The sequence below is a fragment of the Phasianus colchicus genome, chromosome 26 (genome assembly GCF_987193195.1).
Source record: "Phasianus colchicus chromosome 26, bPhaCol1.hap1.1, whole genome shotgun sequence".
NCBI classification, from domain to species: Eukaryota; Metazoa; Chordata; class Aves; order Galliformes; family Phasianidae; genus Phasianus; species Phasianus colchicus.
The window spans coordinates 5056958-5083138 of record NC_143461.1 but is presented as its reverse complement, the minus strand read 5'-3'; the positions used below and the strand labels follow the sequence as shown (position 1 = coordinate 5083138).

The 26181-nt window shown below is 61.5% G+C and overlaps 3 protein-coding genes and 2 non-coding genes across 9 annotated transcripts; 3 read left to right on the top strand and 2 right to left on the bottom strand.

Moving 5' to 3' along the window:
- Positions 1-75: 75 nt before the first annotated feature.
- On the top strand, positions 76-10466 carry CACNB1 (calcium voltage-gated channel auxiliary subunit beta 1). Of its 3 annotated transcripts, none has more exons than XM_090124948.1 (14): positions 76-277; positions 1472-1558; positions 3237-3356; positions 3469-3591; positions 3758-3894; positions 3972-4048; positions 4393-4538; positions 5412-5492; positions 5582-5640; positions 5976-6085; positions 6752-6903; positions 6994-7089; positions 7648-7833; positions 8736-10466. In XM_090124948.1, the coding sequence occupies exons 1-14, from the start codon at positions 191-193 to the stop codon at positions 9105-9107; spliced, it is 1833 nt and encodes a 610-aa protein (XP_089981074.1). In that variant the 5' UTR covers positions 76-190; the 3' UTR covers positions 9108-10466. The 3 variants fall into 3 exon arrangements, with proteins under 3 accessions (XP_089981074.1, XP_031456546.1, XP_089981075.1); XM_031600686.2 differs by lacking the exon at positions 4393-4538 and adding an exon at positions 5235-5254 and having other exon boundaries at positions 77-277; XM_090124949.1 differs by lacking the exons at positions 76-277; positions 1472-1558 and adding an exon at positions 2128-2178.
- A 6-nt stretch (positions 10467-10472) lies between these two features.
- Positions 10473-12764, bottom strand: LOC149914986 (dickkopf-related protein 3-like). Of its 2 annotated transcripts, none has more exons than XM_090124950.1 (5): positions 12539-12764; positions 12097-12347; positions 11293-11470; positions 10898-11093; positions 10473-10796 (listed from the first exon to the last, which is right to left on the bottom strand). In XM_090124950.1, exons 2-5 carry the CDS (start codon positions 12247-12249, stop codon positions 10742-10744), a joined length of 582 nt encoding a protein of 193 aa, XP_089981076.1. In that variant the 5' UTR covers positions 12250-12347; positions 12539-12764; the 3' UTR covers positions 10473-10741. The 2 variants fall into 2 exon arrangements, with proteins under 2 accessions (XP_089981076.1, XP_089981077.1); XM_090124951.1 differs by having other exon boundaries at positions 12599-12764.
- TRNAI-UAU (transfer RNA isoleucine (anticodon UAU)) lies at positions 11849-11939 on the bottom strand. Its single transcript is given in 2 exon segments — positions 11849-11884; positions 11902-11939. It is a non-coding gene; the product is annotated as a tRNA-Ile (tRNA).
- Positions 12765-13338: 574 nt separating the features above from the next.
- Positions 13339-13410, top strand: TRNAC-GCA (transfer RNA cysteine (anticodon GCA)). Its single transcript has one exon. It is a non-coding gene; the product is annotated as a tRNA-Cys (tRNA).
- A 670-nt stretch (positions 13411-14080) lies between these two features.
- On the top strand, positions 14081-26171 carry PLXDC1 (plexin domain containing 1). 2 transcript variants are annotated; one of them, XR_016460056.1, is made up of 15 exons: positions 14081-14195; positions 15019-15134; positions 16576-16719; positions 16975-17044; positions 17113-17235; positions 17346-17464; positions 17547-17646; positions 18515-18610; positions 18876-18957; positions 20128-20188; positions 20979-21114; positions 22140-22175; positions 23073-23233; positions 24200-25157; positions 25812-26171. XR_016460056.1 is itself a non-coding variant. In XM_031600697.2 (14 exons), exons 1-14 carry the CDS (start codon positions 14126-14128, stop codon positions 24317-24319), a joined length of 1434 nt encoding a protein of 477 aa, XP_031456557.2. In that variant the 5' UTR covers positions 14081-14125; the 3' UTR covers positions 24320-26171. The 2 variants fall into 2 exon arrangements, 1 of the variants encoding a protein (XP_031456557.2); XM_031600697.2 differs by having other exon boundaries at positions 24200-26171.
- Positions 26172-26181: the final 10 nt, after the last annotated feature.

The following is a 26181-nucleotide window of genomic DNA, read 5'->3' as shown; positions in this document are numbered from 1 at the left end:
AGCAGCGCGGTGGGAGCGGCCGGGGCGGAGGCAGCGACCGCCCCCCCCCTCTCCTTCCTCCTCCTCCTCCTCCTCCTCCTCCTCCTCCTCCTCCTCCTCCCCTCTCCGCACGCCGGGGCCGCCCGCCCGTCGCCGCGGGGGTCGGTGCGGCGGAGGCCGATCTCGGGCCCCGCGCTGCCCCGAAAGCTCCATGGTGCGGGAGGGGGGCATGGCGCGCCCGCCCTACAGCTCAGCTCAGGACATCCAGATGGACGTCTTCGACAACGCAGCCCTCCAGGTGACACCACCGTTGGGGGGGGGGGCTGGGGGTGGAGAAGGGGTCAGAGAAAGCCCTGGGGGGAGGGGGTGCTTAGAACCCCCCCCCCTCCATCCCCTCCCCACGTCCTAGCAGTAAAGGTTCCACCTCCTATAGCTCGGTTCCCCCCCACCCCGTAGCCACACTGCTCCCCCAAATCAAAGCAGACAGTGGGAAGGGGGGGTGCAGCCCCCAAGTCGGGGTGGGGGGGGGACGACAGCGAGCCCCTTTACTGCATCACCTCCTCACGGCTGTGCCCCCCCCGTTTGCCCCCCCGCAGCACCCCGGGTCCAGGGGTGGGTGCACAGTGCCAGGGGGGCACAGGGAAACTTTTGGGGATGGGGCAAACTGTGCAGAGTCAGTGTGTAGTGGGAACCACTCCCCCCCCCCCCCAAAAAAAAAATCTCCATCTGCTGGGTGTGAGGTGGGGGGGGGATGCATCCTCTGGGGTGGGGGCATCTCATGTCCCCCCCCCAGGCTGGGGAGGGTCAGGCAGTGGTGACAGCGTGTGTGGGGGCACAGCCAGGCCCTGGGGTGGTGGGGGGCAGTGAAGGCTTTGCCCATCACTGTGGGGGGGCTCTGTGGTGCTGCCCCACACGGGGGCCTTCACCTCCTGCAGCACAGAGGGATGGAGCTGCGGGGGGGGGGGGGGAAGAACCTAAAAATACTGGGGACCACTGGTGGCAGCTGAGCCCAGCTGTCCTTTCTGGGGGGGTCATAGCCCAGCCACTCACACCCAGCACCCCCCCCCCCCCGGTGTGCTGCGGTGTTTCACCCCCCACCATTTCCCACAGCCTTTATGGGGGCACTGTCAGCCCCCATGGGGGACACCGTGGATGCAGTGGGGGGGGCTCGTTCTTGCTGAGGGAGCTTGCATGTGCGTGGGGCTGGAGCATGTGACAGCGAGGGGGTGGCATTGGGATGACTGGGGGGGAAGGGGGGTGCTTGCTGCTGCTGCTGTGGGCCCAGCCCCCCTGCCCCCCCATCCCCAGAGCATCCTACTCCCCCCCCCCGGTGTGTGGAGGTCTGGGGATGCTGGGTGGTGGCTGCAGGAGGGGCAGATCTCAGCAGCTCCCAGTGCTCTGTTCTGAAACGATGCTGCTGGGGATGCTGGGGGGGGAGTGATGCCCATAATTCCACCTCCCCCCCCCCCCAACCTGTCACCCCACTCCACAGAGCAAGTACAGCAAGCGCAAGAGCCGCTTCAAGCGCTCCGACGGCAGCACCTCGTCTGACACCACCTCCAACAGCTTCGTCCGGCAGGTGAGCACGGGAGGGTCTTGATGGGGGGGGGGGGGACACAGACCCCCCTTTTGGCTCCTTCCCACCCCCCAGAGCAGGTATCCTCTGAGGCTGAATGGGGACAGCCTCTTTGGTGGCCTTTGACCCCCAGGGAGCCATGTGAGGGGGTCCTGGTTTGCAGCTGAGCACTGGGGGGGGGGGAGGGGACACAGCTGTTGTAATATCTGAGCCAGATCCATCTGTGCCCCCCCCAATCGAAGCAGAGACCAGGGGTCACCAGCCAAGGCTGTGCCTCCTCTCTCCTGCACGAGGGTGGGGCTGGGGGCATCCACCCCCTCGTATCAGGAGCCTTTGGGGTCCTGGGGCGTCTCCTGCCCCTTTTGATGCTGGGGGGGGGGGCACGCAGCCCACCTGGCATCACCCCCGCCCTCTCCAGCCCCATCCACCCACCGCTGGCTTGGCACTGTCCCCCCCACCCCCCCGCCCCAGGCTAAATATACCCCGGCAGGCTGTGGGTGTCTGAAACCCGACCCGCGGGCGCCCCAGCACGCAACGCCCGGCCCCCCCCCCCCTCCCCCGGCCCACTTGCCCCCAGCCCTGCCACCATGGAGATGACCGGCAAAGACCACCTCGCCGCCCCGGTGAGCATCCCCCCCCCCCACCACTGCTTCCCCTTTCTGCCCCTCCTCCCTGTCCCAGGGTTTGGGGTCCCCCTTGACTTAGAAGAGCTGCAGGGTGAGCACCCCCCAGCAGCCCCTCCAGCCTGGCACCCCAGGGGCTGCTGCCCCACAGTCCCCACTCCTCTGCCCCCCCTCGACCCCAGGCTGCGATGTACTGGTGGCTCAGATGGGGGGTGACTGATCTCTGCCCCTGTGGATTTTTTGGGGGGAGGGTTTCCTGGGTGTCTGCTGCCCCATGGACGGTGGTAGTGTCTGTGCAATGGTGTTTGGGAAGGGGCTGCCCTGCTCTGTGGGAAGGGTGGGGGCTGCCTCAATGCGAGGATTACGGAGGAGCTGGGTGGGGAACAGCACCCTGCAGCGTTGGTGCCTCTGCTGTTCCCATGGGAGTCACGGCCCTGAGGGTCTCCCCACCACCCCCTCTGTGGCTCAAACTGCAGCATGGGGTGAAGTGAGGGGCCGTGGGGGGTGAGCAGAGGCCCCAGCTGCAGCCTTGTCCTGGGGTGACCCCCAGCCCCCCGTACCGTGCAGCCCCATTGCTGCAGGACCCCTGGGCGGCTGGAACAGAGCTGTCACTATTGCACTTCCCCCAGCTTGGTGCAGGACGGGGGGACAGCTGGGGTGCTGCCGGCTCTGGGGGGGTCCTCATCCCCCTCACAGTTTAACGAGAGGCCTGGAGCCCACTGACAGCAGGACGGGAGCGGGGTGTCACGTTCCGTGCCGGAGCAATGGGAACAGCTGCGCCGGCGCTCGGCCTGCCGTAACCCCGGCACGGCCCCCCTGGCTCAGGGGAAACTGAGGCACAGGCTGGGGGCAACGCATGGGGTCCTTCAGGAACTCAGCCACGGGGTGTCCCCTAGGTGGGCACCACTGTGCGGGATTTTGGGGATGCCTCAGTGCTGCAGTGGTGGCTGCCTGCCGGGACCGGGGTCGGCACCGGGGCTGCTCAGCATGGGGCTGAGGCTGGGGCTGATTCTCCCTTCTGTGGGGCTTGGGGCTGAGCCTCTTCCACACCATCACAGGGCTCAGCTGAGTCCTACACCAGCCGCCCCTCGGACTCGGATGTGTCACTGGAGGAGGACCGCGAGGCGCTGCGCAAAGAGGCTGAGCGCCAGGCACTGGCACAGCTGGAGAAAGCCAAGGTGGGATTAGGGGAATTGGGACCCTCATCACTGCGAGCCTTCCCTGGGGCATTGGCTCTCGCTGTGGGGTTGGAGGGGGATGCTGCCCCCACTCATCCCTTCCCACCTGCAGACGAAGCCGGTAGCATTTGCTGTCCGGACAAATGTCGGCTACAACCCATCGGCCAATGATGATGTGCCCGTGCAGGGCATGGCCATCTGCTTCGAGCCCAAAGACTTCTTACACATCAAGGAGGTGAGGGTCTGCTGGGGGGGAGCAGAGCAGGAGGAGGGTGTGAATGGCACGGGCTTGGGGGTGGGGGTTGGCAGGGTGTGGGGCTGAGGGTGGCAGGGTGTGGGGCTGCTGTGTGCCGTCCATTTGCCGGCTTTGAGGTGTTTTCTGTGTTCCTCCCCTGGTGCAGAAGTACAACAACGACTGGTGGATCGGGCGGCTGGTGAAGGAGGGCTGCGAGGTCGGCTTCATCCCCAGCCCTGTCAAACTGGAGAACATGCGGCTGCTGCAGGAGCAGAAGATGAGGCAGAACCGACTGAGCTCCAGGTTCTTCCCACCCTCTCCAGCCCCTTGGAATCCTCACACAGCCCCATGCTTACCCCTCTCTGCTTCTCCCCTCCCAGCAAATCAGGTGACAACTCCAGCTCCAGCCTTGGTGACGTGGTGACAGGGACACGCAGGCCCACCCCTCCAGCCAGTGGTAAGGATGTCTGGGCTCCCCATGGGGAGCAGGGCTGGCCCAGCACGGGGGGGGGGCCTTGTCCTGCTGGGTACTGGACACCCCTCCCAGTGCCCCTCCTGCAGCTGGGTCCTCTCTGCTACTTCCCCAGCACCGGGAAGGACGTGCAGCCCCATTGGTCCCCGTGTGGGACCGAAGTGCAGCCCCACATTGCACACTCATGCACACATCCAAATAAGAGTGCACGGGGTGCCCTTCCAGCCCTGTGTCCCTGCACTCTTCACACCCCCTGCTCCCATCCAATCCCCCCTTTCACCACCGTTATCGCTGTTCTTCTCTCCCCTCCGGCCCCGGCGTGTCCCCAGGTGCCCTGGACACACCTAGCTTTGCCTTTGAGCCCGATGAGTTAGAGGAGGAGGAGGCTGCGGAGACCCACTGCTCCCCTAAGAGTAGTGTGAGCAGTGTCACCACCCCCCCCGCCCACTCCAAGCGCATCCCCTTCTTTAGGAAGGTAACAGAGCCCAATCTGGCCCCACGCCTGCCTGCTGCACCCTGCCTGCCCTAACACTGCCGGGGGCTGCGGGGGCACCGTGGGGTGGATTGGTCCATAGCTGCTCCCCCTGTGATCCAGAGGATGGATCATTCCATGGATGTATCCCTCTGTCATCCATGGGATGGATCATTCCGTGGCTGTATCCCCCCATGGTCCGTGGATGGATCATTCCGTGGCTGTATCCCCCCATGGTCCATGGGATGGCTCAGTCCATGGCTGTGTGCCCCCTGATCCATTGGATGGATCAGTCCGTGCCCCCCCTCCCCCCCTCAGGGCCCCCCGGTGTGCGCATGGTGTGTGGCACAGCTGTGTTTGTCTCCCCCGCAAATGAGAGTGGAACATTCCTCCTCCCCCAAACTGGGCACGGTGCTGGGGGGCTCAGGTGCAACCACTGCGTGGGTAGGGGGGTGCTGAGGTGCCCGCCCCCCCAAAGCCTCGCAGAGCCCCTGCTCACACCCCAACGCTAATCAAGAGTAGGGCAGCATTAATACAGAACGAGCTCCACTGGCACGATCTCCCTTTGCCATTGGAGCTGTGCCCCCCCTGGGCTCCCTGGTAACCCCCCAGCCCAGTTTGGGGCCTGAATCCCCCTCCCACAGTAACACGCATGCCTTGTTTGTCTCCCCCTGCCCGCCCCGGCGCCTCGGGATGTAGCGAAGCAGAAGCAGAAATCGGTGAGTAGCGTCAGGACCCCTGGGTTTGGGGCAGGGGAGGAGGGGGGAATAGGTTTGCTGCCACTCCTGGGGCCTCCCCGTCCCTTGGCATCACCCTGGGCTCCTGCTGTGCCCCCCGGCCCAGCGTGAGCCCCCTGACCCCAATGCTGCCCTGCAGGCTGAGCACGTGCCACCCTACGATGTGGTTCCCTCCATGAGGCCCATCATCCTGGTGGGGCCATCGTTGAAGGGCTATGAGGTGAGGAGCGGGGCTGGGAGGGGACCCCAGGGTGGGAGAACACACAGAAGGCCCCAGCAGTTCCATGCCCTCCTCTTCCCCTCCCGCAGGTGACAGATATGATGCAGAAAGCACTGTTTGATTTCTTGAAGCATCGCTTTGATGGCAGGTGAGGCAGGAGGCAGCGGGGGCTTCCGCCCCTTGGTGGGGGGCACTCAACCCCATGGGGGGCTCTTAAGCCATGGGGGAGCCCTCAAGCACGTGGGAGACCCTTAATCTCACGAGAGGGGCCCTCACCCCACAGGGGACCTCTAACTCCCATGAAGGACTCTTAGCTCTCTGGAGACCCCCTGGTTTGAGTGCCCCCAAGGAGAAGGAATCTCCACTTCATCCTGATGCTTGGGGTGGGAGGAATGGCTGGGGAGGGGAGGGGGGAGGCTCTTGTGGGGAGCAGATGTTTGATGGGGGTGTTTGGACCCCCGCCAGCCTGTGTCCTTCTCACAGGATCTCCATCACGCGGGTGACGGCCGACATCTCCCTCGCCAAGCGCTCTGTGCTGAACAACCCCAGCAAACACACCATCATCGAGCGCTCCAGCACACGCTCCAGCCTGGGTAAGGCGGCTGCAGCACCTCGGCCACCCCAAGCTCCCATCTGTATCAGCCCAGCAGCCTCCTGCTCCCTTCCCCTCCCTCCTGGGATGCTCAGCGTGTCCCTCCTTCCTGCACAGCCCCTCCACTCTGTGGGGTGATGAGTGCATGGGGCGAAGGGCACCTGGGACCCTTAGCTCCCACTGTCAGTTTGACTCAGTCTCTCTTCCCCTCCTCCCTTTTACCTTCTCTCTTTTTTTTTCTTCTTCTTTTTTTTTTCTTTCTCCTTTCCCATTTGGGGTTCCTCCCCTCTGCACCGCTTCCTTCCTCCCCTGCTCCTGATACAGATGTCTTGGGTACGTAGCGTGTTCTCGGGTAGCGCGGGGTGGGAGACAGCAGGGGATGCAGCCCCACGGGTCCCTGTCCCCCCAGCTGTGCTCTACTGCAGGGTCTGAGTGCAGCCTCTGCAAGCACCCACCCAATGCATGTGTCTGGGGGTTCTCATTCCCTTCCTCCCCCAGCACTGAGAGCCCACTGTCTCCCATCTGTGGGACTGGGGTGCTGCTGGTGTGGCTGAGCCTCTCCTGGCCCTGTCCCACTCCCCACGTCCCATCTCCAGCAGCCGTCCCTGCAGCCCCCCCTTGCTGTCTCCGTGCCCTTGTGACTCCCTCTGTCCCCCCACTCTGGCAGCTGAGGTACAGAGCGAGACGGAGCGCATCTTTGAGCTGGCCCGGACCCTGCAGCTGGTGGCCTTGGATGCTGACACCATCAACCACCCGGCCCAGCTGGCCAAGACCTCCCTGGCACCCATCATCGTCTACATCAAAATCGCCTCCCCAAAGGTGAGTGGGGGCTGTGGGGCGGGCAGGTGGCAGCGATGGGGCTGAGGTTCTTGTGCCCCCCACCCCACACCTCCCTCCCTCCTGCTCCAGGTGCTGCAGCGGTTGGTGAAGTCCCGGGGCAAGTCTCAGGCCAAGCACCTCAACGTGCAGATGGTGGCCTCCGACAAGCTGGCGCAGTGCCCACCTGTGAGTGACCCCAACCCAACCCCTGCCACCACCCTGCGGCCTTTGGCTCCTCCCCTTCCGGCAGAAGCCCCTCCCACCGCCTCCTCTTTGCATAGAGATTCCACCTGTCCTGGCCCCAGGCTCCACCCACCACCATATTTGGTTATGTAGGCTCCTCCCACCGAGTGACGTAGGCCCCGCCCACCACCATATTTGGTTACGTAGGCCCCACCCCCGCGTGTCGTAGGCTCCGCCCAGCACCTTATTTGTGTACACCGGCCTCACCCATTACCTTATATGGGTACATGGGCCACCCCTCTGTGTGCTACAGACTCCGCCCACCACCTTATTCGGTGCGCATGCCCCACCCACGACCTTATATGGGCATGTGGGCTCCGCCCCATGCACCACAGGCTCTGCCCACTTCCTTATATGGGCACATAGGTCCCACCCACCTGTGTGCAAGCTCCGCCCTTCACCTTATTTGCATCCGTAGGCTCCGCCCCCCGCCCTCCCACCATCCTGGCCTTTAGGCTCCGTGTCCATACGCCCCCCACCACCACGGTTTCCTCCCCCCAGGAGATGTTTGACATCGTGCTGGATGAGAACCAGCTGGAGGAGGCCTGCGAGCACCTGGCCGAGTACCTGGAGGCCTACTGGAAGGCGACGCACCCCCCCAGCAGCAACCCCCCCAACCCGCTGCTCAACCGCACCATGGCCACAGCCGCGCTGGCCGCCAGCCCTGCGCCCGTCTCCAACCTGCAGGTACAGGTGCTCACCTCCCTGCGCAGGAACCTGGGCTTCTGGGGCCGAGGGGGCACTGACACCACCCCCAGCCCTCAGGAGGAGCACGCGCTGTGAGGTGGCGGCAGGGCACCCGTGGGACCTCCCCCCGGGGATCAGGGACACCCCCAAAGATCAGGGACAGCCTGGGTTTTGGGGACACCCCGGGGAACAGCTGCCTCCCTAGGGTTGCCCCTTCCTCTGGGGATGTGCTCCCTGCTCTGTGGTTGATGCCAGCCCTGTGCCCCTGAAGTCATCCCCCCCCCTACCCCAGGATCTAATCCCCACCCCGGGTTTGGGGCCATCCCACTGTGGTGAGGTTCTGTTCTCTGTGGATCAGGGCCGCCCTTTGGGATCTGCCCCCTGGGGTTGGGGTCTCTCTGGGGATCCATGTCCCCTCCACACAGCTCTGCAGAGCTCTCCTGGGTTATAGCGAGGACTTACGGGAGCCCCTGGGGGGGCTGAGCTCCAGGACGCCCCTGACCCCCCTGGGTCCAGCTGTGTCCAAGCCGAGGGGGGCCCACAGCCCCCCCAGGACATCAGGCAGAGGAAGGACGTGTGTCCTGTGTTGTCTGTCGCTACTTCCTTCAGCAATCAGGGCGCTGCTCTGCACCAACCCTGACCCCACCACCTCCCCGCTCCGTCTTCCCCCATGCCCTCCCACTGCTCTGGACCTGCCCTGGTGCCCCCCTCCCTCCCCCCCCCGGCGCTGGATGAGACCCACATCTGGACTGCATGGCACGGAGTGTGCAGACTGGGCTGGGGCGGGAGCGCATGTGCCCCCCCTACTCACCAAACCCCGCGGCGTGCAGCTAACACCCCCCCCTTCCCCCCACTAACCCGTCCATCTGTCCTTGCACGGTGTGGTTGCTTCTCCCAACCAGGGTCCATACCTGGTGCACGGGGAGCCGCCGGGCGAGGGGAACGTCCGGGAGGGGGGGCCCATCCCACCGCCTGCCCGCTCGGCCCCCCCCCGCCGCCTGTCCCGCCAGGACACCTTCGACTCGGAGACCCCCGGCAGCCGGGATTCAGCCTGCACAGAGCCTGGCAATTCTTGCATGGACGTCGAGACCGATCCCGGTGAGGAGGACCCCCGTGCCCCCCCTGGTCCCCGCGGTGCATGGGATGAGGAGCGGGGCCGGGGACCACGGGGACGTGCCAAGGGCCACGACCGCTACTGCCCAGAGCCACCGGAGCCTTTGGGTCTGGACCAGAGTGACACAGAGGGCTGGGGCCAGGAGGTTTACATCCGCTAGGGTGGGGGAGTGTAGGCAGGGATGCCCCCCCCCCCAACCCCAGTGCTGGCTTTAGGGCCAGGGGTTGCACCCAGCTGGGTGTCTTTGCAGGCCACGTGCCCAAAGCCTGTTCAGCTGTGCCATGGGGTGTCCCCCACCCCACTCTTGGTATTAAGGGGGGAGTCTCCCACCCACCGCAGCCCCCCCAGCATCTTGCGGTGCCTCGGGCTTTTCCTGTCCCACAGGGAGAGCGAGTGACCAAAGGGGACGTGCCTGTGGCTGGTGTATCCCCATCCCCTACGGCACAGGGTTGGGGGCTGCGCTCTCCCCAATACCCAGCCCTTGCCTGCTGCCTGCAGCCCCCTCCCCAGGGTGCACCCGCTTCTCCATGGTGCTCTTTGCCACCCTGCTGCAGGGGAACCCCTGAGCTGGTGGTGGAGGGGTTCCCTGCCAGCTGTCCCCTCCCCAGCTAGTGCCTGCCCCACAGCTGTGGGAGGGGTGCATGCGTGTGCTGTGTGTGCAGGGTTTTGGGGTACCCACTGAGTGCTGCCTGCCTGGGGAGGGGGGGGCATGGTTTTTGCATGTGTTTGCATTGGAGTGGGGGAGGATTTTGCCTGTTTTTGGTGGTGGGGGGGAAATCTGAGCCAATTGGGGTGGGGGGGTGTCTAACATGTGCTAACAGCTGCCCCAGCCCTGGCCTGCCACAGTGCCCAGCAGGTCCCGGGGGGTCCTGTGCTACCCCCTCCCCCTTCCTCTTTCCCTGGGACCATGGGAACACACCGAGCAGCACCAGGCCCTGGCCCCTACCAACCCCCTCTGTGCCACCTCCTCTCCTTGCCTGTCTGCTCTTTCCCCATCCAGCTGTGTCTGTCTGTCTGTGTGCCTGTCTGTCTGTCCCCCACCCCAGTTCCCCAGGGCACTGCCTTCACCTGTGCCCACCCTGGGGTGTCCCTTATCCCTGTGCCCCCATGAGAGTCACAGCACTGGGGTGGGAACACCCCGTGGCCAACCCTTGCAGCGGGGCTGGGCTCACCTTTCGCCCCCCACCTTGGGGTGATGCTGGGGGGGCCCTGGGGTCGCTGCCTTACCCACACCACCAGCCTTGCCAGCCCGGGCTGGGGGGGGCTCCAGGGTGCTCAGCTCTGTTGCTGCCAAACCGCCTCCGCCCGTTGTGTGCCTCAGTTTCCCCTTTTTTGCTGGGGGGAACTCAGTGTCACTGCCTGCCAAGTGCTTTGAGACCCGCCTGCCCCGGTGCTTGCCCCCACCGGGGCCGGGCAGCTGGGCCCCCCCCACCCCCCAGCTCTCCTGAAGGGCAGAGGGACGTCCCATATTTATGTCATCCCACAAACTTTATTTAAAGACCCCGACAAAGTGTATTTTATTTATTTATTCTCCTTGGTGTGTGGGGGGACTCGCCCCGCTCGCTTGGTTCTTTGTAATAAACATTTCGGTGAGATCTCCCCGTGGCTGTGCCTGGTGGGGCTGCACAAGGAGGGTGGGGGGCTGAGACCAAGCACAGCTTTGCTCTGCAGTGACTGCAGCATCTCCTGGAGGGGGTTGGAAATGGCCAGGACCTGCCTGGCTCCTGGGGAGGGACACGTCCTGCAATGGGGCTGTACATGCTATTTACAGGCAATAAATACAGCGCTGCTGGCTCAGGGCTGCCGGCATCTCCACTCGCTCTTCTCTGGCCAATACTCAAATGCTTTCCTGCAGGGAGACACGAGGACATCAGTCCCTGCCCTGAGCCCCCCCCAGGACATGGGGACATCAGTCCCTTCCCCACAGGGCTGCTCAGGGCCTGTACTCACTCTCGTGGTGGAGGCGATGCTCGGCACACCAACCCAGCCTGGCAGGGGCACACCTGGTTGATGCTGAATGCCAAACCCCCGGGGGGCACATGGCAGCTCTGCCCCAGCTCCAGCCGTTTCTGGCACAGCATCTCGCCGTGCCGCCGCGCACAGCAGCCACCCGGCCCACAGTCCTCATCCTGCTGGCATCGTGCTCCTTTGGGGGGGGACGACAAAGAGAGGGGTTAAAGATTAAAGGCCCCCAACCCCGTGCAGTTTGCAAAGTCACTCAGCCTCATGCATGTTGCAGCTGGGGTTGCAATGGATCTGATGAAGGATGGTGGTACCAACCCCACCTCCACCACATCCCTCCGGGGTTGTGGTTATGGGGCTGCCCACCCCCATCTGCTGCTCACCCTCCTGCCCGTCAGGCACGGGCTGCTGGCACTTCCCAAAGGTGCAGAGGAGGCCGTGGGTGCAGTGGGTGTCACGGCGGCAGTACTGCCCAGCAGGCCGTGTGGGCAGGCACAGCCCGAAGTGTTCATCACAGAAGTGTCCGTGGCCACAGGGGGTGGTGGGGCCACACGGTGTCACCTGCATGGGGGGAAGAGCAGCGTGGTGTCAGGGGGGCCCAGATCCATCCCCACCTCTGGGATGAGTCAGAAATGGTTCTGGAGGGCAGCACGGGGTGGGATTGGGTTTGGGTTCTGTGTGCCTGTCTGTCTGTCCCCCACCCCAGCTCCCCAGGCAATGGAGCTGGGGCTGCTCAGGATGGTCAATGGGGAGCCTCGGGTGCCAGGGGGCTTTAAGGGGCTGCTGGCTCACAGGGACCCATCCCTGGAAGAAGGGCACTGCCGCTCTATGCGGTTTTCTCGTAGGAAAAGAAAACCCCGAGCATAACGCCCACCGCACGCGTGACGGTATTTGGGGCGGGGGTCCCAGCATCATCGCTCTGGCAGCCCGTAAAATTCCTGCTCCAGGTGAGGCTCGAACTCACAACCTCGGCATTGCTCCGCGTACTGCCCTATAAGTACCGCGCGCTGACCGATTGCGCCACTGGAGCGCCCGCTGCCGCCCGCCGCGCCCGCGCCCCCTCCCGACCCGACCCCGCATCCCCCCCGCATCCACTCCCCCCATCCCTCTCCCCCCGTCCATCCTTTCCGCATCCCTCCATCCTTCCTCCGTCGCTTCTGCATTTCTCCGTCCTTCCCCCCGCTCACCTCCTCCGCGCTGCCCCCCGGACCGGCGCTTCTGCCCAGCTCTGCTCTATCGGGCGGGTGTTGGGGCAGAGCGTACATCCATGCCCAGAGGTGCGCGGCGGCTGCGGGCAGAAGCGCGGCGAGGAGGCAGAGGAGCGCCGGGAACGGCTGCATGGCGCTGACGGCGGTGGCACTGAGGGGCTCCCGGTGGGCGCTGCCTATTTGTAACCCGCGGCCCCCGCTGCCCCCCGCTGCTCCGTATGTTTGCACGCCTAATGGGGAAGGAGGAGGCAATCAGGGTTTAAGGGATTAACGTAATTGCAGCCTTCCCCTCGCTGGGTGCTACAGCCCCAAAGCAAACCGCCCCCTCGGAGCAGTCTGGCTCCGGCGCCGCGCGACTCCGGCGCTGTCCCTGCGCTCGGTGCAGCCCCCCCAGCGCCCACGGGGGTGACGAGCTTTGCACCTTCCCTAACGGCTCTGCTAACGAGGTGTCCGCTGCCCGGCTCTCGTCTCGTGAGCAAACCTCAGACGGGTTCCGCTGGTGCTGCAGGCAGTGCCGGGCCGTACCGCCGCCAGAGCCGCTCTGCAGTGGGACGAGCGGTGCGGGGCCCGTCCCGGTGCGGTGCTGCGCTCCGGTGCCCCTCCATCGGACTCATGGACACGTCGGGCCGTCCGTCCTCCTGGTGACCCCCGTCCCTCTACCCGGGGCCTCAGTTCCCCCCCGCCCCACACACAACGGACGCTGACGGCTGACGCGGTCAGGGGTGTCCCGAGCCACAGCGCTGCGAGCTGATCCCACCTGCAGCTCCCCGGGGCTCAGCCGGACCCCCCCCCCCCGCCATCCCACCCCCGCGTGTTTGCGCAGCGGCTCAGGGAGCAAATATTGACCCGCCATCCTCAGGTCCGTACTCCCCCATCTGCCCCCCGCTGGCTCCGGTTAATCCCCCCCCTCCACAGCCCCGAGGGGGGGGGGGGGGGTGGTCCGGCGCTCCCCCCGGTCCCGCACAGCTCCGCCACGGCTCCGGGATTCGGTTCCGCTTCGCTGCTGCCTCGAAACTGCAGCCACTGAGGGTTGGGGATGGGTCTCCATCTACGGTGAGGGCAGCACTGCTGGAGCGATGAGGAAAAGAGTGCATGCATGCGTGTGCAAGGGTGTGCAAGGGTGTGCAAAAGTGTGCAAACCCGCACCCGCATCGCGCCCTGCAGCCGGCACAGCGCAGCCCGCGGACATCCCTGGGCGCTCCGACGCCGTAGTGCAGCGGCGGGGGTATAGCTCAGTGGTAGAGCATTTGACTGCAGATCAAGAGGTCCCCGGTTCAAATCCGGGTGCCCCCTCATTTTTTTTTTTCTTTTCCTTTATGGGGGGTTTCCTCTTTTTTGGACCCCTTTTATCTCCCTTCCACCCCCCACCAGCGGTGGTCGCGCGGTGCTCGCTCGCATCCCGCTGTCCCTGCACAGAAATGCCTGCGGGAGAGGGCAGCGGGCACCGGGCCGGGCAGCACGCGTTCGGCTCGTTAGTTAATTGCAGCACCGGTGCCATTCATCGCTTTCATCAGTCCCGGCGGTGGGGATGAGATGCGGGGCTCTGCCGCTGCCTCCGCCCCTCGGTCAGGACCCCAAAGCCGCCCCCGGAGGGTCCTCAGGGTGTGGGTTGCGCGTTTTTGGGGTGAAACCCCTCTGCCCTTCCCAGGGGTCCGGGCTGCTCCGCACAGCCGTGCCGGCCCGGGGGGGTCTGCGGGAGCCCGGGGGTGCGGTGAGCAGCCTTGGGGCTGCGGGATGCCGGTGAGGAGGAACCGCCCGTGGGGCGAAGGGTGACCGCAGGCGGGATGAGGGATCGCTGCACGTGAGATGAGAGGATGCCGCTCGAGGGATGAGGGCACAGCGCCGGCAGAACCGGGCCCAGCACCCCCCGGCTCGGGCTCTGCCTCCGGCCCCATCCCCACCCCCGGCACCACCCCTCGGCTCCACCCCCGGCTCCGCTCCAGCTCCGGTGGCGGAGCCCCGTGCCCGGCGGGGGGCCCGGCGGGTGCCGGCCGCGGGGGGGACCGCGATGCGCGGGGGGGGCCTCATCCTGCTCGGCCTCATCGCGCTGTGCGGGCGGCGCGGGGCGCGGGGCGCAGGTAGGGGCCGGCGCGGGGGGGGGCGGGGGGGGTGAGGTCGGGGGTTGCCGGAACGGGGGGCTTCGTGGCCGCGGTCTCGCGTGGCCGTGGGCAGAGTGCGGCTCCGGCCGTGCCTATCCTGGGGGTGAGGTCGGGTCCGCGTAGCCCCCGGTGCGTGGGATGCCCGCAGCCGCTGAACCCGCCCGCGGCGTGGGGCTCCCGCACCCAAAGGGAGCGCGACGCGGAGCTGCAGAATCCGTTCCCTGCCCGTCCGGGGATCCCCGCGCGCAGCCCCGCTCCCTCGTGCTTCAGTTTCCCCTTCCAGAGGCGCTGGGAGCAGAAACCCAAAACCTCGGGGAGCTGCGGATTCGGCCCCAACCCCCCCTTCACCCCCTGATGCTCCGTCCCAGGGCAGGGATGGGGAAGGAGCCGCTGGAGCGGGTGCCCCAGAAGCAGCGAGTGGATGAGGGGTCCCACGGTCGGGGATGTTCCCAGCTCGGACCACCCCCTGCTCGTCCAAGGACGCTGCTGTGCCGCTGCCCCATTGCTGAAGCCCTGCGGCTGCTGTCATTCCCAAAGCTTCGTGCTCCTCTTTGCACACTGCTGTGGGGCTCTGAGTTGCTCTGGGGGCAGTTTGGGGGTGGTTTGCCTCCATTCACCTTTCTGGCACAGCTGTCCCCCTGCCCAGGGCTGTCCCCGTGTCTTTGGCCACCTCACATCCCTTCCCTGCACCCCATCATAGCGCTGCTCACTGGGGGTTGGGACACTCATGTCACCAACTGTGTTACTGCTGGGGTCACATCCCACTGCGGGCCCCCTCTGACACTTTCCCCGCTCCCCCCAGGACCCCCGGAGGGGCAGCGTGGGGCCGGGCAGCCCCAGGGGACACACATCAGCCAGGACCTGGTGGGACGCAGTCTGGTCATCGACACACTGCTGGACAACGGGACTCGCATTGTGGTGAGCTGGGGGGGGGGGGTCCAACCCTGCACCAACCAGAACTATTTCCATTTTTCCATTCTGGTGGAACCTCTGGCTCTGGTTTACTTTGTGGGGCCGGATCCTGGCAGCACAGGGGGTAATTACAGCCTGGGCAGAAGCGGCCGTGCCCAGGGGCAGCTGGGGGTCAGCACTGGGGATGCTTTGCTCGTGGCTGCGCCACGTTGCTGTGCTGGGGGGGCCCTGGGGGGGCTCTATGGGGAAGACTCCGTTGTGCTATTGGAACCAAATGGCAGCGGTGTCACCTGGGGGTGGCACTCAGTTCTCACCTCCTGGCTGCACCTGATTGCTGCCCGCATTGCACTCACTGCTGTCTGTGGGGGGCACGGGGGTGTGGGGTGCATTCCCTGCAATGAGGGTTCCTACTCTGTTGAGTTGCGAGTGATTCCGGTGTTTTTGTGGCAGCTGAGTGTGGATTCGGGGGGATTAATTCTCAGCATGCATGGAGATGCTCTGGGGAAAGGGACCCCCAGGGGGAGCTCTGCAGGGTCCCACCAACCCCTGCTGAGGCTGCAGCTCTGTGCTTTGGGACAGAGGGAGTGGAAGTGTTTAAAAAAAATAGAAAGAAAAAAAAAACCCTAAACCACCAAATCCTGACTGGGAAGGGTGTGATTGCTCGCGTGGCTCTGGAAAGGGGATTTCCTGGGGCTGCATGGGTTTGGGGTCACTGCACCTCACCCCAAGCAATGCAGGCTCTGGGTGCAGCGGCTCAGTGAGTTTCCATGTGACTGAGCATCCAAACTCCCTCCTAATTGCTGCTGTGACCAAAGCAAGGTGGTGGGCTCGGGCATCCTGGTGACTCAGTGATGAGCTCAGGAACTCAGCAGCCAAATGCTCTGTGCTGCCCCAGCTCCTCCGCTCCATCCCAGCTCCTTCCCCCTGGGTTACTGGAAATGCACTGGAATCTGCTGGCTATGGGGCTCTGTGTGGGGGGTTCAGCCCCTGGACACCCCACATCCTGGGGTCCCAAAAGCCACACGTCCCATGCACTGGGACACAGAGCTTCCAGCACAGCCATCCCTGTGCCTCCGTTTCCCATCCCTGAGCTGCCTGGCACCAGGATTGGCTGTTGGAAACTTTTGGAGACTTTGGTGCCTTTATTTGCTCCTATTCTTGCGGTCACTGCAGCCACAGCTCCCAGCCCCTGGCTCCAAAGCAGCTATTCCTTCCCAGGAAGGCTGCATCTGCTGTGCTGAAGTCCCTCATGAGTCACATCTCCCTCCTGCCAGCGCTGCGTCGGACTCGTGGTTCCTCCACTCCTCTCCAACTGCTCAGCTCCTGCACTGCTTCGCACGGGGCGTTTCTGTTCCAGTTCCATCGCTCTGCACTGAGATGGTGCCCGTGTGTTTTGCATCCCTGCTGAGCTACACGCTGCTGATTCTGTCCCTGTTCCCCACTGCAGGAGGACAACCACAGCTACTACGTGTCCCGCACCTACGGGCCGGGGGCTGCACGCCGCCAGGGGCTGTGGGTGGACATGGCAGCAGCTGACAGCAGCCACGTGAAGGTCCACGGGATCCTCTCCAACACCCACCGGCAGGCCTCGGTGAGCCAGGAGGGTCCCAGCTGCCATCCATCCTTCCCATGGCGGCAGCGGCTGCCCCGTATCCTAGGGGAGGCATTTGGTTCTCCCCAGCCCCATCGCTGTGGGGCAGAAGGGGATGAGCCGTGGGGGTGGGGTGCTCCCTCCCAGCCCTCCGTGTGCCAGCCTCGGTGGTTGCTCCGAGCTGGGGGTGCCCAGCATCCCCCATCAGCTTTCCCCTTTTCTGGATGCTGTCCTCACCCCGTCTCCCTCCTGCAGAGGATCGTCCTCTCCTTCGATTTCCCCTTCTACGGGCATCTCCTGCGGCAGGTGACGATAGCAACTGGAGGTGAGTGGGGCCAGGGACCCGGGGTTGGGCACAGGCACTGAGCTGACCCCTCTGCTCTGCTCGCTCAGGTTTCATCTTCATGGGGGACGTCATCCACCGCATGCTGACGGCCACGCAGTACATCGCACCGCTCATGGCCAACTTCAACCCCAGCTACTCCCGCAACTCCACCGTGCAGTACCTGGATAATGGTGAGCACCTCCTGGAGCAAAGAGAGGGGTGAGGGTGTGGGGAAACGGCCTGGGGATCAACGCAGGGTGAGGAGAGGTGAGAGGAGTGATCCACTGTGGTGTCCCCCCAGGCACGGTCTTTGTGGTACAGTGGGACAAGGTCTACCTCCAAGGCAAGGAGGACGTGGGCAGCTTCACCTTCCAGGCTGCCCTGCACAGCAGCGGCAGGATCGTCTTCGGGTACAAGGAGGTGAGAGAGAAGATCGGGTCTGGGGACTGAGGTGCTGTGGGGTTCAGTGGGGCCGTCTCTATCTCACCCTCACCCTGTGCAGATCCCAGTGCCCGTCCTGCAGATCAGTGCTGCGCAGCACCCTGTCAAGGCTGGGCTGTCTGATGCCTTCATGGTCCTCAACCCATCCCCCGAGGTGCCTGGTGAGTGCCATCTCCTCCCCTGCGTCCCACATCCCCTGGTTAAATGCACTGTGCTCCTCCCCAGCTTGCAGCCCTGGCCCAGGGGCGCTGTGCTCCACAGACCCTGTGCTGCTTGCATGTGAGCTGCAATCACCCTGCGGGCATCCAGCTGCGAGGTTGGGGCAGAGCAGCACCCACAGGAGTGCAGAGGGATGAGATGAGCAGCTTGGGGTGCTGCCCGCCCCGAGCACAGCACATGCACCATGCAGCCCTGGGCTGGGAAATGTGCCAGCAGGACGCAGCACATGCATGTGTGTGCACACTTGTTGCACGTGATGTGAGCTCCAGTGCCAGCAGGACGCAGCACACACACGTGTCTGCACACGTGTCCCACACGTGACACACGCTCCAGGCACGGGGCGAGCGGGATGGAAGGGCTGCTGCATCCTCTCCCTTCCCCTCCTGTACACCCAACCACGCTCCTCGTGCTGCGCCCCGCGCCACGCTTTGCTCGTTATTTCTGGAGCCAACCATCTGGCCCTCGTTTATTACCCATTCACAGCAGTTTGCATGGAAGCCTCAGGGGATGCTGCCCCCCCTTCCCGTGGGCTCCTGGGGAGCACTGAGGGATGCGGGAGGGAACGGAGCTGGAAGGGAGGCAGGGATGGGGATGGGCTGTGCGGGGCTGGATGCATCCCCCCTGGAGTCCTCTGGGGAGAGGGAGCAGAGAGCTCTTAGCTGCTCATGGAGAAGTGAGGAAGGGGATTTCCACCCTGACCCCACAGTGCTGCCACTCGGCCTCCCCTGCTGCCCTGTCCCACAGGAAGAACCCCAGTGGCAGGGGGTGGCCGAGGGGGGGCTCACACCTAAAGCAAAGCTCCCGCTGCAGAGTCGCGCCGCCGGACCATCTATGAGTACCACCGAGTGGAGTTGGACACCAGCAAGATCACCAACATGTCTGCTGTGGAGTTCACCCCACTGCCCAGTAAGCCATGGGGGCAGGGTGGCACTGGGGCTGTCCCACGGGGCGCTTTGTGGGTGCTGTGTGGCTCCAGCATCCTGCTGAGCAGACACGCTCTTAGTGCTCACATCTACACACGTGGGGGGGAGCAGTCCATGAATATGGAGCAGGAAGTACGTCTGTCCTGGGGTCACCACGGAGGGGAGGATGCTTACTGCTGGGCTGGGAGCAGCCCGGTCCCACCGTGTGCTGCAGACACCTCCAGCTTGTTGCTGTGCTCTCTCTGCAGCTTGTCTCCAGCACCGGAGCTGTGAGCTGTGTGTGAGCTCCACGCTGACCTTCAACTGCAGCTGGTGCCACGTCCTGCAGAGGTACTGGGATGGGTCACTTCTGCCTCTCCTCTTGCTGGAGATGTTCCTGTAGCCAGGAGAGCACTCTGAGCTGCAGGGCCGATCTCTGCTGTTGCTGAAGGGTTTTTAGTGGTTTTCCTTTTTTTGTTGGAGTGATGCTGGCAGTGGCTCACGGTCAGTGGTTTGGTGGTGGTCTGAGCTCAGGGCACAACTTAGAGGAGCCGCTTCCCGAGGGTGGGGCTCAGTCCCAGGGCGGTGGTGCGGAGCTGGGACAGCAGTGGGATGGATGGACGCTGATGTCAGTGGGGTTTGGGTGGGATCCACTCCATGCTGGGGTTGGGATTTTGACCAGGTGGGGTTCAGGTCCCAGACATCGAGGGACTGCGGTGCCCCCCGGCCATGGGGACAGCCCCCAACCCTTGGGACGCTGCTCTGCCCTCCTTCAGCCACAGCAGGAGAGCCACAACGAGGCTGTGCAGCATTGGAATGTAGAGCTGGCAGCAGGGGAGGGGACCCACTAACACAGATCCTCGTGCACATTGCAGGGGCTGCTTCACCCAGCCCTGCTCAGGCTGCATCCTGGCTGTGCGCCCATCACACGTGCAGTGATTCCATGAGGCCTCAGCAGGGACAGGGGAGGGCTGGGGGCACCTCGTGCAGTTCGCTGGCTCTGCTCTTATCACCCATGGGATGGTGACACAGCTCGCTGCCCAGGGGCTCCCAAGGGCTCAGCCCTTGTTTCTGTGGCTGGTGCTTCCCTCACACCATTTATAACTTCTTTAATGTGCTTTTCCTGCCCAGATGTTTCTGGGGAAAGGGAAAAAAAAAAAAAAAAACAACCACAAACAAACCCTTTTGGAGCTCGCAGCCTTGGCGCAGAGCGCAGGGAATGGAAACTCACACTGTCTCTGTATCTTTTTCCTATCTCTCCGCTTCTCTGTTTTCCTTGGAGAAGCAGCGCTGACCATTTTCCACCTCCGTAAGGAGGAACGTTTGGGTCCTTCCAGCACAGCTGCACTGGAATCCCAACAGCTTGCATGTAACCCTTCCACTGCGCCGTTCCTCTCACTGCTGCTGTGGCACTGCTGGGCTTCGCAGGGGCTGCAGCAGAGCAGCAGATGTGCACTGCTGTTCACTCCATTGCTGCTCTGCATCCCACCTGCTGGGATTTAATGTCCCCTTTCACTGCAGGTGCTCCAGTGGCTTCGACCGGCACCGTGAGGAGTGGCTGTCCTATGGCTGCGCCCAGCAGGTAGGGCTGGGGCTCCGTGCTGGGAATGGGGCTGGGTGACAGCAGGCACAACCCAGTGCCAAAACGCACTCTGAGCTCTGCTTGGCCCCAGGATGCACAGAGCATCCCTTCAGGTTGCCCTGCCCTGGTACAGGATGTCCATGCATAGCAGACATCCCCCCTTCCTCCATGGGCAGAGCCCAGAGATGCCCCAGCTGTGCCCACCCCCCCAAGCAAACACTGTTTGCTCCTCACCTCCCTACATGTGACTCTGGTCTAGCATTAGGTGGGATGGTTGGTGGCAGGGCGGTTGGAGATTCATGATCCTTGAGGTCCCTTCCAACCCTGGCAATTCTGTGATTCTGTGACTCTGATCCCCTCTAAGAAAGGAGGAGTCGGCCTTTAGGATTTGATATTTTGTGTGTGTGTGTCCCTGTCAGCACATCTCCACGTTGTTTCTTTCTCTTGGAAAGATCTAACCAAACATCTGTTTCTGCTTTGGTGTTTTGTCGTTTTGGTGGTTTTTTTTGTTTTTTTTTTTTTAATAATATATATTTTTTCCATTTTCCCCCAATGAACACTCATCCTCGTTCTCTGTTTACCAAGAGAGAGGGAACAGGAGGTCACGGGATGCTGAGGGCCTGTGATGCAAGCAGGACAGGCTGCCACCAAACCTCCACCACCTCCCCCAAACCGCTGCCCCCCAAACCTCTCCCACACCCCAATTTCTGCCCCTTCTGGCCTCTATCCATCCTCCCAATCCTTCTCCAGCCCCACGGCGATGCCTCCAGCCCTGCTGTGTCCCCCCCAGGCAGACGCCAAGAGCTGTGAGGACTTAGCAGAGGACAATCACTATTCGCCCCCCCCCGACGGCTCCTCCTCGCCGCTGGATGAGGACATCACCACCCCCACAGCCTCCCTCTTCATCGACAGCCTCACTACAGAAGGTGGGAAGATGATGCTCCGAGGGTCGGGGCTGGCAGTGGTGCAGCAGAGCTGTGTGATTGCTTGGGAGCACTCAAATAAGCTCCAAATAAAGGCCCCCCATTTCCCCCGAGACGCCCCTGTGCTAAAGCTTGATAATCCCATTAACGCAGGGCTCGCTCCTCCGCAGGTATCGCTTCAATTTTGCTGCTTAATAGTCCCTAACTGCAAACTGCTAATTAGAATAAATAGAAAGGAACATTAGTAATTGTCCTTCAGCGATGGGGAAGGAGCTGAGGGGGGGGGGGGGTGGAGTGTGGGGCTGATGGAGCTGACTTTGATAGGAGCAATGGAAGGAGGGGGGAACGCAACCCCAGCACTGAGATTATTTGGTTATTTTCCAACTCCACGGCGATTCTTGGAAAAGGAACAAGAGCCTTTCTGTGACATAGTCAAGCATGAAGTTAATTTGTAATCTTGGAAGCAAACAAACAGCCAGCTGCGTCGGGCAGCGAATTCCATGGGAGCAGCGCAGCGGAGGGATGATGAGGATGGGTCCCCACCCCTCTGCATCTCCCACCCTGCGTCCTTTGGAGAGTCCCAGATCTGCAGTGCTGAGCCACAGCTCACGGGGGGCTGAGCCCCGTCTTTGTGCAGCCTGGTGGCTCCTGAATGAGAGGGAAAACGGGACTGAGTGTTGGACCCCCATGAGAAACAACTGTGGGGCAGCAGAGCCCCCCAGCTTGGGTGGGGAGTGTCAGCAGTGCAGCCAAGTCAGCCCAGTTCCCCTCGTTGCTCTGCCTTGCTGGGTTCAAGGGCTGCTCCCCAGGTGTCTGTGCTGCAGGTGGCACCTCTGTGAAGGAAGGGATGCCAAGCAGTGTGAGCCTATGGTGGTGTTTTATTGCTTGGGGGGTCCTTCTGTCCTTTCATTTGAAAATGCTGGGGGTGGGTGCTGGCAGTGCTGCAGTATGGAGAGGAGCGAGGGGGGAAGCACAGAGAGCATCTCAGCAGGCTGTTAGCTATTTTTGCCCTCCGTTTCTTCTTTCAGACGACACGAAGCTCAACCAGCACGCAGGCAGTGAAGGTAAGGCACCGTCGTGTCTCTGCCTGGGGAGCTGTGATCAGTCAGCAGGGTGAAATGGGGACTGGAAAGATGCAATCAAGATAAGAATCTGATTGTCCTTCCTCTGATGAATACTGCTTCAGGTTGTGTAATGTGAGAGCTGGGGCTGATCTGTTTTACCCTGATGCCTTTGTCTGCACTTCCCACTTTTCTTGGTGAAGGAGGACCTTCTCTTTCTATGCAATTCCCTTTCTTTGCAGCTTTTACACCAGGTCCTTTTCCTTCTGAATTTCCCCAGCTGTGCTAAAGCTGTGAAGTTCAAACACAAGGTGTCCTTTCTGTGAGCCCAGCTCTGCCTCTTCCATCTCTGCTCCCCTGAATTGCAACCGAAGAGCCCAGCCCTCTTCATTGCAAGCAGCTCCTGGATGTTAAATTGGCTAACAAGTGGGTGCAGCATCAGTGCCAGTGCAGGCACGGGGCTTTTGAAATGCATGAGCTTCCCAGGCTCAGCCAAATTGCTCCCCGAATGGCTGGTAATGTCACTGCTGATCTATGCCATGTACAGAGCTCTGGAGCTCTGTGTCCATAGCTGAGGGCCGGGGTGAGCTGCAGGGCTGTGGGTGAGGTGCTGAGGAGCTCTCAGCATATGGCTAATGGCTTTCTGTGTGAGTGAGCAGCCAATGTATAAGGGATAGGGATTGGATGGAGGGGTGAAATATTATGTGGTCATCGTTTAATCCTCTTTCTTTGCCAGCTATTGGTATCATCTAGGAGGGATGCTGGAGCTCAGCCCATGCATCTCGCCCTCTTGTTGAGCCAGGCTCGGTGCTCAGCCCTACACACAGGTCTCCAAGCATCCTGCCTTGCTTTTCCTGAGCCCTCAGCCCACTTCTAAGCCCAGCTGAACCCTTTTTGCAGGTGTGGGAAGTGACCTTCCTCCCAATGCAGTGGGTGCCCCGATTCACACCGGGACGATCGTGGGCATCGTGCTGGCTGTGCTGCTCATTGCAGCCATCATCCTCGCTGGGATCTACATCAACAGCCACCCCACCTCCAACGCCGCCCTCTTCTTCATCGAGGTGAGCAGGGAACCTTCCTCTGGCCCCATCCCAACCCTCCAGAGCAGAGCACAGAGGAGAGGATGTGGGTAGATTGCACATCCGAGGCTCTTTGCGTTGTCCTGCAGTCACAGCCACGTCCCAAACGCTTTAAACTTAGGCTGGTTCCCACCCACACTGCTGTGCTTTGTGCTCTCATGTGCACCCATTCACACCTTGCCTTTTCTCCCCATTCAATCTCAGCCTCTCCTGCCTGCTCACACCAGCAGCTCCCTTGCCTGGGATTGCTGCCTTTTCGGTTGCCCAGCTGGATTCTGTCGACTAAAACTGTCAGGCTTTGCTGATAGATGTCGTGCCATCAGCTGCTGTGGCAGTGGTGGTGTGAATGCTCGAAATGGCAGATTTTAATTCTCAGGAAGATGGGGGGTCTGACAATCTCCATCTGCTGCTAAAAGCCCGAGGAGTGCGCGGTGCAGGGCAGCAGCAGGCTGAGTCCTGGCATGGGAGCTGCGATGCAGAGCCCTCACCTCTCCTTGTCACCCACTGCCTTTTTTCCTCAAGCACTCATCTCTCCTCCATCCGTCCCAGCTGCAAAGGATCAATCTCCGTGGCCTTTATTACAACGTTTGGTGCATTTATCCTTGCAGCACCCAACCAGGATGCAGTGCCTGTGCTGCAGATGGGGGAGAGGTGCAGGGGTGACCCTCTGTGGCCGCCCCATCTGTTCCCCATAACAGCACATCCTTGTTCTGGCACTGATGTGGGATCTCCCTTCCAGTTTCCATTTCTACCCAGCTCCCTCTGTTAACCCTATCAGCGAGACCGATGCACTGTAACAAACTCTTTCAAGCATAAATCATTTTTTCTCCCCCCTTTTCCGAACTTTCACAAAGATAGCATTGTTTCGGGGCTGAGCTTTGAATTTCCAGCAGGCTTGGCTTCAAATGCTGCTCACAGCTTCTGATAGCTTTTTGTTCCCATCCGCAGCGAAGGCCACATCGTTGGCCTGCCATGAAATTCCGCAATCACACCAACCACGCCACGTACGCCGAGGTGGAGGCAGCCAGCCATGAGAAGGAGGGCTTCGTGGAGGCAGAGCAGTGCTGAGCACCTCTCTCCCTGCACCTCTGACCTGCCATGACTCGAGTGCTCTGTTATCTGATTGCAAAGTCTTTCCCCCGGTGGAAAAGAAACAGCAAGTCGAGGAAAAAGACCCAATGGAGCACGGAGGAAAAGCAGTCGGGGCTCTTTTCTCTCTCAACCAAGCACCAGTTTCTCTTCTCTGCTCTGGAAGAAAGGAAAACCTGTTTTATTCGAAGAGCAAAACCTTCCTAAGGATTCACCTTCAGAATGTTTGTGAGCCATTGGCTCTGAGGCACCTTCTGCCATCCGATTAGTTACAAGCTGTGACTCCTACCCTAAAGGAACCAGAGGCTGGAGGGAAAAAACAACAATATCTTCTGTTCCTTCCAAACATCTTCATGGCACGGCCACACGTCCAGCAGGAGCAGGGGAGGTTTTGCAGGCAGAGGATGGGGACAGAGCTCTGCCATGCTGACACCCAGAGGAAAACCCAGGCTCACTCACGGGTGCTTCCCATAATAAGTAATGAAGGCATACGTGCCTTGATATCACTGAAAATCTGAGAAATGCTTCGTTAACACCCTCGTATTTCAAGTCTGCTGAAGTCAGTGCATTTCCTATGACTTCTCTTTGCTGTGTCAGCGATGGGCCCTTGGTCTGCACTGACACCAACACCATGATTCCAGAATCCGACCCTCACTCAGGGGCTCAGCTCTGCGCCTCCCAGGCAGCTCTGCTCTCATCCAGCTCATGGCAAGCTGCAGCAATGCTCACCCTGCCTCCACAGCCATCAGTGCAGGACTGGGTCCCAAACTGGGGAGAGGTGGCATGAAAAAAGAGAGGAGCCAATGTCCGACGTCAGGTGAAGTTTTCTTCCTCCCACCAAAAAAAAAAAAAAGAGCATTGGTTATATGGGTTATTTTTATTTTTTTCCCTTATCTTTTGATCCTCTGTTATTTATTCTGATATCATCTTTGAAGCATATTTCATCCACTGGCTGGTTCAGCTGTCACCGGTGGTGATCGCTGCCAAAGGCAGGGTCTGTCTAATTAATGTTTTCCTTCTCATCTGCTGAATTTATATAGCCATTAAAGATAAATATGGATGCTTTGTGGCATTTAGACCCTAGATTATACTTCCTCATACGTAGCCACGAGGGAGACTTTCGCTGCATCTTATTATGGCATAAAGGCAGCAAATGCTTTTACAGGGTAAGTCAGGCTGGGTCGTGCCAAGTTGTTATGACCCAGGCAGTCTCTCTTTAGACATATTTTGAAGATAAACCTTATTTCCAAGTAAAGCTTTCGATGGGAAGGTGGTTTGTTCCCCCGTTTCCCTGAAGTAGAAACAATTCAGAGGAATGCTGTCATTTACTTTTTGCCCCGGATGGTTATGAGCTGGTAAGGAATTTTCTCTGCATTTCCACCTTTTCAAATAATGGCCTTATTTCTAGTGATTTTCTTGATATGCATACACAACAACAAGAAGATTTATAGGTGTTCCTCTTCCCCTACAGTCTCTAAGATGCGAGGTAACATCCAACACGTCCGCAATGCTGCATGCTTAAAAGAAAAGAGACTTTAAACAGAGTGCAATGGAGCTGTATAAATCACTGCTGCATCGCTGCAGCCAGAATCTTAAAAGGGTTCCAAAGAGGATCAGATACTCAGGTGGAGAAAAAACAACATCCAAGTGCCATAGCATAGAAATGACTGAGACACGTGCAGTGCACTGCGGGATAGACGTCAAGTTCTGAGTGCCTGCAGTCAGAAAGGCTTTATTTTGAGGGGTTTATTTATGGGTTTTTTTTTCTTTTTTCCTCCTTAAAGCAAAGAAACCAAGCAGGCTGTGCTCTGTGTTGTCAGTGTGGGGCAGAGCAGTGAGGT